Genomic DNA, 20802 nt, shown 5'->3' on the forward strand with positions numbered 1-20802 from the left:
CAAAACAAATAAACAGGACTTGACTTTTCAGGCAGTGAATTATAAAAACTTGGGTCATGAGATCGAACCTCCTGTGTGGAGTTTGCATGTTCTCCCTGTGCTGATGTGGGTTTCCTCCCACATTCCAAAAACATGCATGTCAGGTTAATAGGCCGGTCCAAATTGTCCCTAGGTGTGAATGAGCGAGCAAATTGTCTGTCCCTGTGTGCCCTGCGACTGGCTGGCAAGCAGTTGAGGGTGTCCCCTGCCCACTGCCCGAAGATAGCTGGGATGGGCTCCAGCACCCCTGCGACCCTACTGAGGATAAGCAGTGCAGATAATGGATGGATGGATCAAAATCGTATGTCTTGATAAATGCACACGCAAGATTAAAAATCGCATACCTTAATCACAAATATATTTGGGGCTCATTGAATTTCTTCATGGTACTGGGAAATAAATGAAAAATTGGCTTTGGAAATCCTTTAAAATTGCTTAAATTTGACCATAGAAACAATCCACTTCAATTTAATGAGTTATTAAAAACCCCCGCTTTGTTTACGGAAGATGACGTCATTTTTGCACTTGGCTGTGATTGGCTCGTACACCTTGTTGACCAGGAAACAGCGGAAGAGGTTTCAGCCACAGCGACGAAGGTAAGCTTCTCTGCCGATTCCATTTACGCCACACAAACATCATTTTTTTCTTTTAACAATTCGACACTCTTTTCGTTAAATTTTATTCCAAGGTTGACTTTCTGAATTTATCACATTGGCTCCTCTCGGCTTTGATGTATTGCGGTAGTTTGTCAGTGGGCCGCCATATTGGCAATCAGGAAATGCTACTCCAACTTTGCTCTTTCATTCCGTTAAAATTCAAAATATTCATTTCGCGTCGTCGTGTTCCTTAAGAGATTGTTTTCACGTTATGACAACGGAGGAAAACGACCACTCCGGTTGAATTTTCGGGTCTCGGCGAGAACGCGGAAAAGTGGCTGACCGACGGGGGGGATTTCCCACAGTGACGCCATCGTGTGGTGATAAGAAGAGAAGAATATCAAATTCGAATTTTTGAAACCTTCTTTCGTTGATCAGTAGGGTCGCGGGCAGGGTTGGGTAGGGTTACTTTAACTGGATTACTTTCACTGACTTTTGGATGACTCCAATACCAAATATGCTACTAAAAGACAAAAGAAACAAAATTTGAATAAAATGACTCCATTTTGTACAGGCTTGGGGAGTAACGGAACACATGGAAGGGCAAAATGATGTTGGCAAGCTGTTTGGATTGATTTTCTTTTTGTTTCTGTCGCATTTTTTTTCTTTTTGCCGGAGATCAAAGAGATCAAAGCCAGGAGAGAAAGCTTACCATGTGTTGTGAGTCTTTTATGAGCATATTTGGTTTTTGAGTTACCCGAAAGTCATTGAAAGTAATCAAGTTAAAGTAACCCTACCCAACCCTGATCTTTCTATCTATCGCTTTATAATCAGAGTTGGGTAGGTTTACTTTAACTGGATTACTTTCAATTACTTTTGGATTACTCCAGTGCCAAATATGCTAATAAAAGACAAAAGAAAGTAAATATGAATAAAATGACTCCATTTTGTGAAGGCTTGGGGAGTAACGGCAAAAATGATGTTTGGATTGATTTTCATTTTCTTTCTGTCGCATTTGATGTTCGTTTTGCCGGAGATCAAAGCCAGGAGAGAAAGCTTACCATGTGTTGTGAGTCATCATTTGATTCATATTTACTTTATTTTGTCTTTTATTAGCATATTTGGTATTGGAGTAATTTAAAAGTAATTAAAAGTAATCAAGTTAAAGTTACCCTACCCAACCCTGGTCGTGGGGGTGCTGGAGCCCATCCCAGCCGTCCTCGGGCAGTGGGCAGGGGACACCCTCAACTGCTTGCCAGCCAATCACATAGAGCACAGGACCCACGGGTGAGATCAGGCCCACCAATTCTTTAAATCCGACCTGCAAGACAACAGTGAGAGAAGCACAAGAGACAAACGAGCTGTAGTTTTAAATATTTCCACGGGATGTCACCCAAGCCAGGGAACCTTGCAAAACAACTTTGGCAGTATTTCTCGATTTCTCTCTCACTTTCTTCTTTTTTATTTTTTTCTTCTCTCTCTTTTTTTCTCTTTTTTCTCTCTTTACTCTATTTCTCTCTCACTCTTCAACTCTTTCTATGTCCTCTCTCTGTAACTTACGCCGTAATTGTCTTTCTTTCTATTTTTCTGTTTCTTTCTCACTCTCTCTTTCTCCCCCCTTTTTTGATCTCTCTCACCTCACTTTGTCTCATTTTCCCCTGCTCACTCTTTTACTTTCTTTCTTTCTCTGTTGTTTTGCTTCTCTTGTTCTTTTTATCTTTCTCTTCTTCTTTCTCTCTTCATTTCTTTCTTTTTTTCTTTATTTCTCTCTTTATTTCTCCACTCATATCTCAATCCTGCTCTTTTTTTCTCACACTGTTACTCGGTCTCCCTTGTTCTCCCTATCTGTTTATCGCTGTCTCATTCTCTTAAACTTACTTGTCCGGCCCCTGTGAGATTTTTTTTATAGCATTTGTGGCCCCCAGCTAAAACCAGTTTGACAGACAATTCACTCACTCATTCACACATTCGGACTGGCCAATTAACCTGGCATTCACGTTTTTTTTTGGTAACGTGATAGGAAACCAGATTGCCTGGAGGAACCCACGCAAGCACGGGGAGAACATGCAAACTCCACACAGGAGGTTTCGATCTCATGACCTCAGGACTGTGCCGCACACGCGCTAACCACCGTGCAGCCCTTGCTAAAAACAGTCTTGAGTTATTGTTTCTAGTTTCCTCATTCAAAAATTAATTCCGTTAACTCTCGTATTGCGACAAATTACTGCATACACTCGCATTTAAGCGGTGTTTTCAGCAGTGACAAAAGTTTTTAGAGTCTGTTTTTGTTTGCCGCACTTGGACACAGCGCGGTTTAATGTCTACGCCTCGAATTCATGTTTCTTCTCGTCATGACGTTTCACACTTGATGCGCGAGGTACAATGCTCTCGAGGCATCATGCACAAACAGCACAGTCATTTTTTGCACAAGCCCCCATTCGTCAGTCAAAGAACGAGATTTTTTTCGCCTAAGGAGCTGTCATTATTTATTCATTTATCACGCGCCGGTGTTTCTGTGGCTGGGTAAAACACGGATAGGAGGGGCGCTACCGTAAAGCCTCTAAACAACACGGCGCGCAACTGAAAATGTCTAAATTTCAGATAAAAATGCTCATTTAAAAAAAAAAAATCATTATTTTGCCGTGCGCTCGCGTGCCACTGTTTAACCTTTCGCTGGCCACTGCTGGCACGCGTGTCATAGGTTGCCGACCCCTGCAATAGACTGTCTACAGAGCGAGAAGGGGAAACGAAGAGCATTCTGGATTCTTGCATACGCATAAAAAAAGCATATATGTATGCTTTTTTGATCCTTATAAATAACAAAATTGTCTGCCAAATATTAAAATATGTACCGTTGACCAAATTGTTCGAATTAGTTATCTGACTCCATTAACCAAACACAACCTACATTCTCTTAACAATGCGCGCTCATATCTTGATGGAAAAATGAACAAGAGACCGGCATTTCCACACGGGGGCAGATTTAATTTCTTAAATAATTTAGCTAAGTGAACTCCATCGAATATATGGCCGAATTAGTGTCGCTTGAGTCTCTGTCAAGCCTCCTCTCTAGATCTTCTGCTTCTCTCCTCGGCCCACGTTGTTTCCGCAAGCTGGTGTGCCGGCTCCTCCCATGGGCGTGCCAATGAAAGCCCCCACGTGGGGTCCACCCCCTCGCCTCGATGTCTGGAGAAACTCAAAACAACACCGAGCGTTTATCAAAACAATACCTGACGTCCTTCGTCAGAGTCCTATTATCAAAATTCCCCAGCCAAAACATTCCGAATTTGGAACAGCGTGACCTGAAGCCCACTCAGTGAAAATCTTCATTGCTCTCGATAAATGTAACTTGTATTTAAACGTATAAAATCCTTTCTAGTAAAAGGTATAAAATCCTTCAGTATGAACAAATACTTTGCATTGATACTTGTATGTTCAGTCAGGTAGGTCGGGATCATGCAGAGCACCACCAACTACCTGTGGCTGATCTCAGACCTTCTGGGTCAGGGCGCAACTGCCAATGTGTACCGGGGCCGTCACAAGGTGAGAAAGAGTTCGGAGGTCGGTACCTGGACCACGCACTGAAGAGTTTTTCAAAGCTATGTGGTCTTTGCAGAAAACCGGAGACCTCTATGCGGTCAAAGTCTTCAATAACCTGAGTTTCCTCAGGCCACTGGACGTTCAAATGCGAGAGTTTGAGGTCCTCAAGAAGCTCAACCACAAGAATATCGTCAAGCTCTTTGCCGTGGAAGAGGAGGTACGTTGCTGTTTGGCACTCAAAAAGTAATGTGTTTTGTTAGGGTGTCATATTTTTTCAGGTTTTCCATGAAATAAATACTAAATTCATACAACGTTATTTATGAGCTATAATGATACTTGTTAGGGAAAAAACTATATTACAAATGTCGCGTTTACCAAATAGTGCGAATTAGTCATCTGACTCCATTAACCAAATACAAACTTCATTCGCCTAACAATGCATGCTCCTTTTTTAATGTAGGGAAAAATGTACAAGAGACAGGCATTTCCACACGGGGGCAAATTATTTAACTAAGTGAATTCCATCGAATTTAGCCGAATTATTGTCGAGTTAGTTTGATTAGTCTTCGTCGGGCCTCGCTGTCATTCTCCCATCCCTTCTGTCTCTGAAGTTCTTTTTCACAAACTGGGGCATTGACTCCTCCCCGATGGGCGGGACAGGAACTCCCCACGTGGCCCCCCTCCTAGTCACCACCTTGTCTCGGGGCAGGTCAGGTGCCAGCTTCACCACCTCCTCGCCGAAAGGCGCCGCCACGTCTTAAAAATTCACACCAACAAAGCTAATCAGAACAACTTCTCTAAACAATGTCTCCTTTCCCGCGTCACAGGCTTCTCCGGCGTCAGCCCTTGTCCCCGTTATCAAAATTCCCCGGCCAAAACACTCCACACTTGGAACGGCGCGACCTGTCATCGAACTTCAGCCTGCTCATTGCATTCAATAACTGTAATTTGTATAAAATTATATTAAATCCCTCATAGTCAAATAAATAAAATATAAAATCCTTCATACTTTAAAGGAGCTGTATGGAATTTTGATACTTCCGCCGCCATCTTTTGGCTTAAATTCGCGATCGCGGCCTCAGTCAGCTCATTCGTGATGCATGTGCGGGTATGCGCATTTCTTAGACAAGGTTGAATAAACTCTTCTTTTTTGGTCTTTTGGTTGGCGTTTGGACTGTACTAGAAGCAGGCCTTTTTATTCTTTGACCTTTTTTATGATACACTAACAAAGACAACAAAAACCGGCAGGGACGAGCTTGACGTTTCTGTCCAGCAACCCCACTTTCCTCAAACGGAATGTATTCGCCCCGAACAGCTCTGCTAAAAGTAAGATAAAAGCAGACTATGAGTCGGGATTTCGAACAAAAGGAGTATTTTTTTTTAAACACTAGGCAAAATTATTCATTTTTTTGGCAACAAATGATCTTGAGTAATGGATTATTTTACTCTTCACTCCAATTTTAGTTTTACAGAGAGAAAAAAATAAATAAAGCCTTTAAAATCATTTAATTTCAGAGGTTTCATTTGATATGTATTTTAAAATGTAACGGACACCTGGAACCTCTTCACGTTTAGAAATAGTGTCTTAAAAATAAGATGTTGCCGGTTTGAGCCCTCAACCTCAAATGTTTGGGACGATAATAATATATATTCCAAACAGGTCTTTCCTTTTAATATTGTATGTGTGTAATATGAATCAAGAAGCTAAAACACACTCATTTTGTCCATCTTGGGGAGGCCATTTTACCTGTCAAGTAATAATGTCAATTTTATTGTTACCCTGGGCCAATCAAAATCTGCTTAGAAATTTGGTGAGTTGTGATTGGTTTGCATCAGAGCCCAGATCATTTTTCTCTTGATGCAAAGTTTAAAATTCACGGTACACGGATCGAGGGCAGCACGGAGGCGCAGTGGTTAGCGCGTGTGCGGCACAGTTCTGAGGCCATGAGATCGAACCTCCTGTGTGGAGTTTGCATGTTCTCCCCGTGCTTGCGTGGGTTTCCTCCCACGTTCCAAAACCATGCATGTCAGGTTAACTGGCCGGTCCAAATTGTCCCTAGGTATGAATGAGTCGCTTGCGGCAGTGGCTAAAGAGGTAGAGCGCTCGTCTTGGGATCAAGAGATCGCAGTTCGAATCCCAGCTCCTCCGTGTTACATGTCGAAGTGTCCTTGGGTAAGACACTGAACCCCTAATACCCCCAATATGCAGGTTATCGCCTTACATGGCTGCACGGCTGCTATTGGGAAATGTTTCCATTGTCCCTGTAAGCCCTGCGATTGGTTGTCAAGCAGTTGAGGGTGTCGCCTGCCCACTGCCCGAAGACAGCTGAGATGCGCTCCAGCACCCCCGCGACCCTACTGAGGATAAGCGGTGCAGATAATGGATGGATGGATGGTATTTGGATCCTTTAACCGCCAGGGTTGTGGGGGCCCCACTTCCCGTGACCTGTCTTGGGCAAGTACAGCCTCCCGGCCATCCCTTTCCAGGCTGTTTATTCCGGGTATACACTGTACTGGTTTCCATGGTGCCGCTAAATTATTTAGGAAAGTTAGTCGCTTGGTCACTTAGATAACATCCTTCCATTATCTGCACCGCTTATCCTCAGTATGGTCTGGTGCTGGAGCCCATCCCAGCCATCCTAACTTTAGCCAATAGTGACCGATTCAAATGATGATTGACACATTGGTTAGGAAATGAAACGCCGGTATATAAATCCCAGCATACGCCGCGGACGACTTCGCCTTCGGGGGAAAATCGAGTCGGCGGCTGCCTGCCTTAGTTGCGAGACTTTGCGACTTAATATTGATCCCTATATAAGGCGCACTGCATTATAAGGCGCATGGTCAGCTTTTGAAAAAATAAATAAATAAAGGTGCGCCTTATAGTGCGCAAAATACGGTAATTGACCATTACTGTGTCCAGTCCAACACGAGACACAAGGTCCTGGTCATGGAGTACTGCCCGTGCGGGAGCCTCTACAATGTTTTGGAGGAGTCATCCAACGCTTACGGACTCCCCGAAGACGAGTTCCTCATTGTCCTGCACGATGTCGGTGAGAGTCACACGCTCCCGCTTTGCTCGGTTTCCACGTCCTCACTTTTGACCATCGTCGCCCTCCAGTGGCAGGAATGAACCACCTGAGGGAATACGGGATCGTGCACCGCGACATCAAACCGGGGAACATCATGCGCGTCATAGGCGAGGACGGACGCTCCGTCTACAAGCTGACCGACTTTGGTGCCGCCCGGCAACTTGAGGACGACGAGCAGTTTGTGTCGCTGTACGGGACCGAGGAGTACCTGGTAGGGACATTTTTTTCATAAATCAGCTTTCTTTCTGGTTTAGGAAGAATGTATATATTCATGCGATACATCTTTTTTGTTCAATAATTAATCTTCTGTGTTCTACACAAACGGTCTTTTGTAATAAGGGTTTATTTTATACATCAATAGCGCTCGTATCTACTATGTGAAAATCTCGTTTTCATCCGGCAGCATCCGGATATGTACGAGCGTGCCGTGTTGAGGAAGGACCACCAGAAGAAGTACGGCGCCACCGTGGACCTGTGGAGCATCGGCGTCACTTTCTACCACGCCGCCACCGGCAGTCTGCCGTTCAGACCTTTCGAGGGTCCGCGCAGAAACCAGGAAGTCATGTAAGTCCTTTTGAAAGTCTCCTATGGCACCCAGCAAGTCGTTTGAGGCTCTCGCCGTTGTGCGGTTGCCCCACCAGGTACAAGATCATCACAGAGAAACCCTCCGGTACCATCTCGGGTCATCAAAAGAGCGAGAACGGGAAGATCGAGTGGAGCACCGAGATGCCCGTGTCCTGCAGTCTGTCCAAGTCAGTCACACGAACGCACCGCAACGTCGCCGGAGAAGCTTTAAACAACCATGTCGTCCCCCTCCGACAGGGGTCTGCAGAGTTTGTTGACTCCTGTCCTCGCTAACATCCTGGAAGCGGACCAGGAGAAGTGTTGGGGCTTCGACCAGTTTTTCGCCGAGACCAACGATATCCTGCACCGAACGGTCGTGTACGTCTTCAGCCTGCAGCAGGCCACTCTGCATCACGTCTACATTCACGAGTACAACACGTAAGAAAATCTCCGAGGCGCCGCGGAGGACGGTCCGCGTGCCGGGCTTCGTTCACGGTGATCCGTTCGCAGGGCGGCGCTGTTCCAAGAACTGCTGGCCCGCCGCAGCAGCATCCCCCTGCACAACCAAGAGCTGATTTACGAGGGGCGACGCCTGGTCCTTGACCCTAACCGCCAGGCAAAGACCTTCCCCAAGACTACCAGGGACAACCCCATCATGCTTGTCAGCAGAGACGCCGTGGCCACCGTGGGACTCATATTCGAGGATCGTAAGTAGCCATAGACCTTTGTGAAATTATAACACCATGTTGTTCAAACTGAAGCCCCAAATGCTATTTGATGCAAGGTTTCAGTTAAACAAATGTGGGATTATTTTCCCACCTTCCATGCTTAACTGACAGCTCCCAGCTAGGATCTCATGAGGTCTTATTTCTTTTTTTTTAGCGAGTCCCACTAAAGTCCAGCCCCGATACGATTTGGAACTTGATGCCAGCTACGCCAAGGTACTCCCCCCGAAAACCCAAACCCCCACCTTCCACCAAATTTCACAAAATTTGACCCTATCGTGCGCTTCATTCAGACCTTCGCTGGCGACATTGGACACCTGTGGAAAACATCTGAGTCTCTGCTAGTACACCAAGAACTGGTCCGCAAAGGAGTTCGAGGTGTTGTGTGAGTTTCAGCTTACTGGGATTTATCCTTTCGGCAATCACTATGTTGACGATTGCGATGCTGTCTTTGTCAGCGAGCTGATGAGGGAAGACTACAACGAGATAGTCCACAAAAAGTCCGAGGTCTTCCACCTGTGCAACTTGGCCACCCAGACGCTGGAGAGGACCAAGCAGCTGTGAGTGAGCCTTTGACTGCGGGCATTCTGTTTGGGTTTCTACTATAACATGCGTACGTGCAGATTTGAAGTCTTCACGCAAGCCAACATGCTGAAGTCCGAGTACGAAGAAATCGCTGACATGCATAAGAAAGTGCTCAGGGTGAGTGGTCGAGTCACAGCTGCGGTGCCGAAGCTCCTGCTTTGTATTGTATTTATTTATTCAACCTGTATAAACCATAAACATAATATATACAAGAAATCATTTGACACGCGAACTCTGAATAATGATAATAGATTTAAAAGAATAGAGTAAAAGAGATATTGTAGTATATATAATATGTAAATAACAAGACTAGAGTAGAATAGGTCGGAGGAACGCCGTTGGCATAATAATACTATACATAATAACCTAAATCAATTCCCGTTGAACATATGGATAGCAGAAGGGTAAAAACTATCTGTAAGACGTGTAGTCTTGCTCATAATGGAGCGAAGACGGCGACCTGACGGCAGGTAATCAAAGTACCTGCGAGCAGGGTGACTGGGATCGTTTATAATTTTTTGTGTCCGTTTTCTAGTCCGTTCGATGTAGATACTATGCAGGGACGGGAGGCCAGTACCTAATATTTCCTCTGCCTTACACACCACTGATTTCATCTTTGACAATTCTTTCTGATTGACGCGACCAAACCAAACTGCGATTGACCTAGTTGAAACAGATTCAATGATAGCACGATAAAAATTGACTAGAATAAATTGACGGTCTCCGAATGATTTGAGTTGACGAACGAAGTAGAGCCTTTGTCTGGCTGACTTTAGAATATCAATGGCATTGACAGTCCATGTGAGGTCAGCTGACAAGTAAGTACCCAGAAACTTGAATGAATGGACCAGTTCGACCTCACTACCATTAATTGGCAGTGGCACATGCGGGGGAGGCTTAGTAAGGAAATCTATTATCATATCCTTAGTCTTACCTACATTCAATAACAGATTACTCTCATGACACCAGGTGGAAAGTGAATCAATTTCTGCTCGTTTTTCAGTTTCGTCTCCATTTGAAATAAAGCCAGACGCCGTGGTGTCGTCTGTACAACTTGACATGTGTGTTTGTTCATGCGTGCAGATAAGCGGCTCGCTGGAGCCCATCGATCGTAGCACCCAGGACCTAAAGGCCAAGTTTCTCCCAGGAGGTTTGCTGAGCGACGCTTGGACACAACAAGTTGGCACGCACCCTCAAGACAGAAAGTGGGAGACACACATACACACGTTCATATGATGTGTGTGAGATAACTCTCATAAATGTCTGTGTGCAGTGTGGAAAAGATCAAAGTTCTGCTGGACTCCATCACAGCCATCTACCAGCAGTTCAAGAAAGACAAAGCAGAGAGACGTCAGTGCCATTACAATAACAACACTTCATTAGGGCTGTCCCGTAGATGACATGTTCCTCTAAATTGGAATCATTTTCATATTTGCGAATGTAAAATATATTACCGTCTTTTTTTCTCTCTACCCCCGTTTGTGACCACCCTTGACTGACTCAAATGTAGAGGAAATGACCTCAACGTGGACTACTCTCCGGTCTCCCGAAGTCCAAAATCGAGAGCCTTCAGCCGGTACAAAATGCTGAAGCGAGGCTTTTAACTAAGACAATACATTCTGATCACATGACCCCGATTTTAGCTAACCTGCATTGGCTCCCTGTTAGCTTAAGATGTGATTTTAAGGTTCTGTTGGTAGTATACGAAGTCATGCATGGACTTGCTCCCTCATATCTTTCAGATGTAATTTCGCCCTATGTTCTGGTCCAGAGCCTTCGCTCTGAAAACACTGGTCTACTAGTGATCCCAAGAGTCAAAAAGAGAACAGTTCCACTGAGGTTGCAGATCCAATCTCAGGGGGAAGAGCATTCCACAGCACCGCTCTCGAACCTGCGGATTTCTTCTTGGCTCTTGGGATTACTAGTAGACCAGAATTTTCAGAGCGAACGCTCCGGACCGGAACAAAGGGGTAAATTAAATCTGAAAGAGTTGAAAGGGGCAACTAGACCCTAGACCCTAGATTTATTAGATTACCCGTTTTAACAAATTTAATTTAAAGTCGGACTCCCTTATCTACTGTTTGCAAAGTCAGACACACTTCAAACCTATTGTGTTGTGTGGCTCTGGGAGACTACAGAGGTATACCATAATTTGTGATGTGTTACTGAAAAGCTGCCCGACAAATGAAATGAAATGAAATGATCTGCATTTCTATAGCGCTTTTCAAGTCAATGAAGACTTTCCAAAGCGCTTTACAATGTGCTTCACACTTACCCATTCACACACACACTCACACACCAATAGCGGCCGTGCAGCCATGCATGGCCAACCTGCTTATTGGGGCATTCAGTGTCTTGCCCAAGGACACTTCGACATATAACGTGGAGGAGCCGGGAATCGAACCTGCGACCTCTTGATTCCAAGACGAGCGCTCTACTTCCTGAGCTACCGAATAAAGTCAAGGGTTTGAGCAGTGTCTGAAATAACGTTTGCCCGGGGCGCACATCTTTTACGTCGGGCGTACAACTTACAAAACGTGTCCGGCTGGGTGGCCAACAACTTTTTCAAAACTAAATTTTTTTTTTCAAATCAAACGTTTGCTTTATTCCGATTTCAAAATTTTGGGAAATTTCGGGATTTCGGTTCGTTTGGCAATTTGCATACTTGGCAGCCAATCAGACGCCTGCATCGAATAACTTCAAGCTACCGGACTTTCCCGAGCGTGATAATTTCATGGATTTGCATATAATTTTGCAAAGTAGACACACAGAGAAGAAAAATGGATAATTGTTTAGGAATCAAGCCAAAACCTTAGCCCCAGAAGAAAGATTCAAAAGATGCGAACAAAAACTATGACGCTACAAAATGTAAACGTACATTAAAAGCATGGTGGAAAGAGGAGTTCACGTGGTACATGCAATGAATGTTAGAAGTAGATTTATAATAAACTTCATTTTAAAGTGTAGTTCTTTTATATATTCTGATGATCAATCCTTAATACTTTGCAACAAGGTTCTTTTTTGCGATGAGTCGTCTTTTTGCATTTCAAGTTGTGAAAAATGGCAGGCAACTTTATGGCTGGGCAGGCAACTTTTCAGACTTGTCTGCCCTGGTGGCCGCTAACTTTTGGTCATGAGTTTCAGACACTGGTTTGATAATGATGATGGAAGTGAGGTTTCTACCTAACAGGATGAAATCCTGCACTGATGCACCTTTTTAATAAAAGGAGCATAATGTTAGGTTAATAATCGTTTCTTGATTATTTCTTGACTTAATTTCGAGACTATAGAACTGCACTTCTTTATTAAGGTGTACAGTGAATTTAATATTAAGCTCGTATTACCATAGCAGCATATAATGCAGAGGGGGGAAAAAAATCAACATGTTTGTCAAGCGTGATTATTTGAGTGACAATCGTCTCCAGAAATTCCTTATGGTGACAGCCCTACACCTCATTAGGAAACCTTTTTTTTAAGTGTGTTTTTCTGTGTGTGTCCATATCCAGGTCTTCCATACAATGAAGAGCAGATCCACAAGTTTGACAAGTAGGTCCCCGTTTATGTGCAAAACATGCTCGTGCACAGGGTTGGGTAGGGTGACTTTAACTTGATTACTTTCAATGACTTTTGGATTACTCCACTACCAAATATGCTCATAAAAGACAAAATAAACTAAATATGAATAAAATGATGACTCACAACACATGGTAAGCTTTCTCTCCTGGCTTTGATCTCTTTGATCTCCGGCAAAACGAACATAAAATGCGACAGAAACAAAATTAAAATCAATATAACCAGCTTGCCGACATCATTTTTGCCGTTCCATGTGTTCCGTTATTCCCCAAGCCTGCACAAAATTGAGTCATTTTATTCCTATTTAGTTTCTTTTGTCTTCTATTAGCATATTTGGTATTGGAGTAATCCAAAAGTAATTGAAAGTAATCAAGTTAAAGTAACCCTACCCTACTCGTGCATGTGAAAATGTTGAATATGTGTGTTGCCAGGCAGAAGTTGGCCCTGCACGCCAGCAAAGCACGCTCGTTGTTCACAAAGGAGTGCGCCATGAAGTACCGCCTCTTCATCTCTAAAAGCGAGGAATCCATGAGGTCAGCTCCCTTTCCCTGTCGGTTGCCGTGGCGACCGTGTTAATCCGTGACCTCATGCATGCAGGAAAATTCACCACGTGAGGAAGCAGTTGCTGGCCCTAACCACGCAGCTCATCGGCATCGAAAAGGAAGTCGGCGTCCTGATGGAGAGAGCAGCGAAGGTACGCCTAAACGCCACACTACAGCTTGTAAGGATTCCCAGGGTTCGTATGGGTGCTTGAGATCCTTGAAAACGTATTATTTTGAATGTTGTGTTTTCAAGGTCAGGAAAATGTTTGAATTTTGCCTGAATTGGTTGAGAAAGTCAAGTCAAGTTTATTTGTGACGCCCGTTATCACAAGAGTCTCAAAGGGCTGCAGAGACCACAGATTATTGCAAACCACAGACTATTATGACACCGTCCCCTGATCTCAAACTGACATGAGGGGCAAGGAAAAACTCGAATACCTCAACGTGAGGAAAATGAAGAAACCTTGAAGGGACCGCACATGAGGTCATCCCCCTTCCAGGATGACCAGGCAGCAATGGATATTGCAATAACAAATAATACACAGATATTGTCAATATAAAATATAGATTATTCATATGCTATAGCACAGGTGTCAAACAGGCGGCCCGCGGGCCAGATCAGGCCCGCTAAGGGATTAAATCCGGCCCACGAGACAACACTCAGAGAAGCGCAAGAGAAAAACAAGCTGCAGGTTGAAATTTGTACACTTGATGTTGCCAAAGCCAGTTGCCTCGAACAAAGACACTGGACTTGTATTTATTTCTTTCTCATTCTCTCTTTTCCACCCCTTTTCTCCCACTCTGTCTCTGTCTCTTTCACTCTCTGTGTCTCTCTTTTTCTCTTCCTTTGTTGCTCCTTCTCTCTTTCTCTCTCTCTGTCTTTTAACCTCTTTTGCTCTAACTTCCTTTTTTCTTTTTCTCTCTTTTTTCTTTTCTCTCCTTCTGTCTTTCTATTTCTCTTTGGATTTGCTGTTTCTTCCTCTCCCTTTCTTTTCCCCCTCCCTCACGACTTTTTATCTTTTGTTTGTCACGCTCTCTCCCTTGCTCTCTTTTTCTTTTGTCTTTCCCTCTCTTTTTTCCCTCCCTCTTTCTCTTATTTCTTTATCCCTCTTTTTCTTTCTCTTTAATCTACCAGTCCAGCCCCCGGCAGAATGTTTGTTCTGTCGTGTGGCCCCCGAGTTAAAATGAGTTTGACACCCCTGTGCTTAGAGTAGAAGTGTGTTTTAAGCTTAGATTTAAACATTTTCACTGAGGTTGCATATCGAATCTCAGGGGGAAGAGCATGTTGTTGTTTTTTTTATTTAAAAAAACATTAAAAAGGGTTTGGCACAGCTTATCAGTAAGTATCAGGCCTCGACAAATGATTTCAGTATGATGAATCACCATTAGATGGCAGGAGTGGCTTTGACCAGATTTTTGTCCACACATCGAGGAAGCTTGTCCTTCCATTGACGTTTTTCCTGGCAGTCTGATTCGATAGACCACTCTTTCAAATGAAAAAAAAAAGTGAGTAAAAATGATGCCTATTGTGGCTCCTGTCCTCATTATCGAGTTGCAATTTGAAGTCTTACTGCTCCCTACTGTCGCAACTATATCAAAATATAAAACAAAAATATTCACAGATCTACCAAAAATGTGTAAAATACTAAATAATTTTACACTTTTACACACTGAAAAGATTTAAAATCAAACATCAACACAAAATCCCTGAAAATGCGAAACAATAAAATGAGAACTAAAAACGTTAAATGCAAAATTAACGATTTAGAATTATATTTGAACCAATTTAGACACATATCCTCTGAAAAATCTGCAAAAACTATCAATTCAAATCAGTAAAACAAAAAGCAAAAGATAAGCAGTCGATTGAAATATTGATTGAATGCACTGTAGTTCCGAGCAATCATCCATCCATCCATTATCTGCACCGTTTATCCTCAGTAGGGTCACGGGGGTGCTGGAGCCCATCCCAACCATCTTCGGGCAGGGGACACTGGTTGCCAGCCAGTCGCAGGGCACACAGGGACAGACAATTCACTCACTCATTCACACCTAGGGACAATTTGGACCGGCCAATTAGGAAACCCACGCAAGCACGGGGAGAACATGCAAACTCCACACAGGAAGGTTTGATCTCATGACCTCAGAACTGTGCCACACACGCGTTAACCACTGCCCCGCCGTGCTGCCCTCGGAGCAATTGATATCATTCAAATGAGTCCAAATTTGGCTCATTTTTCTGTTTTTATCCAAACACTACTTTCTTTTTTTTTTGTCACCTATTGGGCCCTTCCCGTGTTTTTAAACAAGTGTGATGTAGCATTGTTGAAGCACAATGGCAGAATTCTTGTCAGTTTATTGACACAAAAGGATAGTAGATCATAGATAGGAACAGCTAGTATGTGTTTGCGGCAAGACAGGGATTTCAGGACAGTACAAACATTTACGTTTTCTTTATCCTCACTGTAAAATGTGGACCTGGAGTGCCACGTCCAATTTCGTTGTCGCAATATATTCAACCCATGTTGTAACAATGAGAATAAAGGTATGTTCTATTCTATTCTATAATATTTATTTTAGTCAAGGGGGAAAAAAACGTTTTTTTGCTCAGCACAGAATATTTTCTGTGAAGGTACTTGAAAGTGCTTGAAAATTGCTTGAATTTGTCCATAAAAAAGATGTAAGAACCCTGGAATCTGCTTGTCCTGCCACACTGAGGTTTTGTGGTCTCGCATCCAGTTGCAGGAGCTGGTTCCAGGCAAAGTTCTCCCCTTGGTGTTGACCGGTATGAAGCCTCAAGCGTACCTTAGCCAGAACACGTTGGTCGAGATGACGCTCGGGTAGGAGAAACGCTTCGATCTCGTATTTAGGATCACGTGACAGCTTGATGACGTGATCGCTTGTGTCCATGTGACAGGATGAAGAAGCTGAAGGAAGAGATGGAGGGCGTGGTGAAGGAACTTGCAGAGAACAACCATTTCCTAGAAAGGTCATTTTGATAGATGAGCTATCGTTAGCCTAGTTTAGCAATAATCACAAAAGCCACTTAGAGGAATTGTTAGCTCGGTGAGATCATTTAAATTCTATGAAATTGGTGCATATTTTCATGATAATTTTATAGTTTTTCGTAAAAAAGTAAATGCAGTTAACAGTGGTCCTTCGGAAACTGTTCCCATTTAATGCATCGTTCCTATGAGGAACACCAAATTGGCTCTTTGCATTTGTTCTGAACAGCATTTTTATCACTATCCTCTGATGATAACAACAATTATGAAAGAATAATATAACAAACTTTTTAAAGGCATCATACCCAAACCAAATGAATACTGGTAATTTTAATTTGACAGTCTTTCTCTAGATCAAGGACCGGGAACCTATGGCTCACAAGGCATATATGGTTTTTTTCAGGAGTACATATGGGTCATACATTGAGACGTCTAAATAGAACATGCACTATTACCTAATGTTGGGTTACGTACAGTCAATTGTGGCATGTGGGACAATACTGACTTTTGAAAAGATTCTGTTCAGTATATTTAGTACACAATTTTAACTACAGTTTAGAATCAAGGTTTTACACCAACAGATCCCGTTTTGGCTGTAAATCAAGTCAAGTCATGTTTATTTGTGACGCCCTTAATCACAAAGAGTCTCAAAGGGCTGCACAGACCACAGATTATTGCAAACCACAGACTATTATGACACCATCCCCTGATCTAAAACCTACATGAGGGCAAAGAACAACTCAAAAACCTCAACATGACGAAAATGAAGAAACCTTGAGAAGGGACCGCACATGAGGTCATCCCCCTTGCAGGATGACCAGGCCAAAATAGATGTTACGACAACAAATAATACACAGATATACAATAGAAGTGTGTTTTAAGCCGAGATTTAAACATTTCCACCGAGGTTGCAGATCGAATCTCAGGGGGAAGAGCATTCCACAGCACCGAGGCCCGAATGGAGAACGCTCTCGATCCTACGAATTTCTTCTTGGCTCTTGGGATCCCTAGTAGACCAGCGTTTTCAGAGCGAAGGCTCTGGACCGGAACATTGGGGGAAATTAAATGTGAAAGACATGAGGGAGCAAGTCCATGCATGATTTTGTATACTACCAACAGAACCTTAAAATCACATCTTAAACTAACAGGGAGCCAATGCAGGTTAGCTAAAATCGGGGTCATCAAATTTTATTGTCTTAGTTAAAAGCCTCGCTGCAGCATTCACTAAATAATCCTTTAAATGTAAGCTCATTAAACTATGTATGTTCACTGTTGAGATACTTTATGGTGAAGACTCACAGAACAGAACGGCAGATACCTGAAAACTCTAGCAAACCACTGAGAGCAATTTGATTGGGTGAGAGGTAGAGGTGGGCAGACCTTGTTGTGGAATGTGAATAATAACTAATGATAAGTATGTAGGCATCTGGTGAAGGTCGTGGGATGACGTTGTTGCAGGAGGTCACAAGCTGATATGCTGATGGAGCCGGGGCGGACAACCTTCAGGAGATAGCTTAACTTGATTTGAGAACACTATAAAAGCCAATTTTGAAGGTCTGGAACTTTGAACGTGTCCTGAATGCAATAAAGAGTGTTCCTTTTCTGATATATCTCCTCTCCTATTTCACTATTATTTTGTTTTCCTTCAATCCATTGTCTAGAGTCTAGACAAACAAAATTGAAATAAGGAACAGTTAAAATTCTTCCTTACCTCAAATGCGCGCTTTTTGTTCGGCAGCACTGTCTCAAGGTTTCAACGTCGTTAGGTACGATTTTTTGAGTTGGGCGCCACTTATTTTGGAGAGGACGTTGTTGGGCGTCGCCCCAAAATATACGCAGAGAGGAGATATGGCGAAAAGGGAACGCGCTTTATTGCATTTGGGACACGTTCAAATTTCCAGACCTTCAACATTGGTTCAAATAAAGTGAAGATATCTTGTGAAGGTCGTCTGCCCCGGCTCCCTCAGCATATCAGCTTGTGACATCTTGCAACAACGTCATCCCACGACCTTCACCAGATGCCTACATACTTATCATTAGTTATCATCCACATTCCACAACAACCTCTGCACACGGTGCAAGATACTCCCTTCTTGCTCTCACTTAGTGCAGCCTGCGTCGAAGGTAAATGCGACAATATCCTTAATCGTTTGCAGTATTTTATGACATTTTTAATAAAAAACTTTGCTCGCACTTTGTTTTGAAACCATTATGTAGGACAAAAATGAGCATTAACACTCTTAAGTAACTGAGGGAGGGAGACAAATGGTATATATATATATATATATATATATATATATATATATATATATTGATCTGGGACACAGGCTCTGGCATTATTATTTCATAGAATTCGATCAAATGATCTAACGTCACACAGTAAAATAAAATGTGTTGAAGAATTAGCTTTTGTCTGGAGAGCAAGTTTGGCGGATTGGTTGAATGTTTCTCAAACTGTATGGTGGGGCTCTCTCAAAATCAAAATATTTTAACTTTTATGTCTCAATGGGTCAAAGAGGTTCCCGACCTTTGCTCTAGATCTAGTTACAGATTTTGTCTGATAGGCATCACTTTAAGGAATTAAGGATGCTCAACTTCAAATTTAGTACGTAGACACTGTGAGAGCCTAGCTTAGCATCACAATGTGAAAGTTAGCTTGAAGTTAAAGCACACACATACTGTAGAGTCGTATGCAAAAGTTTGGCCCCCCCTGATCATTTTCAAGATTTTCGTTTATAAATCATTGGTCGTTCAGATCAGCAATTTCAGTTAAAGATATCATATAGCAGAGAAACAGAGTGATATCTGAGAAGTGAAATGGATTTACAGAAAGTAAGCAGTAATTACCTAAACAAAAGTAGGCAGGTGCAGAAATTTGGGCACCCTTGTTGTTTTATTGATTTGAATACCTTTAAGCACTAATTATTGGAACACAGAATTTCTTTGTTGACCTACATACACAGGTGAAGCCAATCATGAGAAAGGGTATTTAAGGCAGCCAGTTGCAAGTTGTTCTCCACTTTGCATCTTCTCTGAAGAGTGACAACATGTTCAATATCGTGGTTTAGGGGAAGGATACAAAAAGTTAGCTCAGAGATTTCAGCTGTCAATTTCCACTGTGAGGAACATAGTGAGGAAATGGAAGCCCACAGGCACAGTTCTAGTTAAGGCCGGAGGTTCAGGCCAAGAGAAATCTCAGATAAGCAGAGGCGAAGGATGGTGAAAACGGTCAAACTCAACCCACAGACCAGCTCGGAAGACCTACAACATGATCTTGCTGCAGATGGTGTCACTGCGCTTCGTTCAACTATTCAACGCACTTTGCACAAGGAGATGCTGTATTGGAGAGTAATGCGGGAGAAGCCTTTTCTGCGCACATGCCACAAACAGAGTCGCTTGAGGTATGCTATAGCACATTTGGACAAGCCAGCTTCATTTTGGAATAAGATGCTTTGGACTGATGAAACTAACAAGGAGCATAGCATGGTGGAAGAAGAACACAGCATTCCAAGACAAACACTTGCTACCCACAGTAACATTTGGTGGTGATTCCATCATGCTGTGGGGCTGTGTGGCCAGTGCAGGTACTGGCAATCTTGTTAAAGTATAAGGGCGCATGGATTCCAGTCAATATCAGCAGATTATTCCGAACAATGTTCTAGAATAAGTGACAAAGCTGAAGTTGCGCCGGGGCTGGATATTTCAACTAGACAACGACCCCAAACACTGCTCAAATTCTATTATGACATTCATGCAGAGAAACAAGTTTAATGATCTGGAATGCCCATCTCAGTCCCTAGACCTGAATATTATTAAAAATCTGTGGTGTGATTTAAAGCGGGCTGTCTATACTCTGAAACCATCAAACCTGACTGAAGTGGAGATGTTTTGTAAAGAAGAATGGTCCAAAATACCTTCAACCAGAATCCTCATTGAAAGCTATTGGAAGCGTTTGGAGGCTGTTATTTCTACAAAAGGAGGATCTACTAAGTATTGATGTCATTTTTCTGTTGGGTGCTCAAATTTATGCACCTGCCTACTTTTGTTTAAGCAATTATTGCACACTTTCTGTAAATCCTATAAACATAATTTCACTTCTCAGATATCACTGTGTTTGTCTGCTATATGATACATTTAACTGAAATTGCTCATTTCAAAACGACCAATGTTTTATAAAGGAAATTCTTGAAAATGATCAGGGGTGCCCAAACTTTTGCATACGACTGGCAGTATGGTAGCTTATCTTAGCACGAGAACTCTAAAGTTAGCTTGAAAGCAAAGCGCTAACCTACCTTAGCACGAGAAGCTTAAACCGACTTTGGTGATCTTCCTCAGATTCGGGACGCTGACCCTGGAAGGAGGTTTGCGAGGTTGAACCGCATCCCCGTGGACGACGACCGCCAAACTTTTTGCTTTTGTAAATCTCCCGCTCTCGTTTTGTAATTATTTGTCCGCCGGCTCGACTTTGTACTGTAAATGTGATGATCAAATAAAAACCTCAAAAGTCAAGCGACGGACTCGGCAATAATCTTACCACGGGT

General features: G+C 42.9%; 1 protein-coding gene across 1 annotated transcript; it reads left to right on the forward strand.

Annotated features, from left to right (window-relative positions):
• Positions 1-554: 554 nt before the first annotated feature.
• Positions 555-20770, forward strand: tbk1 (TANK-binding kinase 1). The gene is made up of 21 exons (XM_088348088.1): positions 555-635; positions 4075-4178; positions 4252-4392; positions 7099-7228; positions 7297-7478; positions 7671-7831; positions 7909-8019; positions 8090-8269; positions 8342-8538; positions 8714-8772; positions 8850-8941; positions 9015-9116; positions 9180-9258; positions 10225-10346; positions 10415-10491; positions 12648-12687; positions 13146-13247; positions 13312-13408; positions 15996-16096; positions 16174-16245; positions 20597-20770. The coding sequence occupies exons 2-21, from the start codon at positions 4092-4094 to the stop codon at positions 20634-20636; spliced, it is 2172 nt and encodes a 723-aa protein (XP_088204214.1). The 5' UTR covers positions 555-635; positions 4075-4091; the 3' UTR covers positions 20637-20770.
• The last annotated feature ends 32 nt before the right edge of the window (positions 20771-20802 follow it).

The sequence above is a fragment of the Urocampus carinirostris genome, chromosome 11 (genome assembly GCF_059441175.1).
Source record: "Urocampus carinirostris isolate Australia breed hairy pipefish chromosome 11, RoL_Ucar_1.0, whole genome shotgun sequence".
NCBI lineage: Eukaryota > Metazoa > Chordata > Actinopteri > Syngnathiformes > Syngnathidae > Urocampus > Urocampus carinirostris.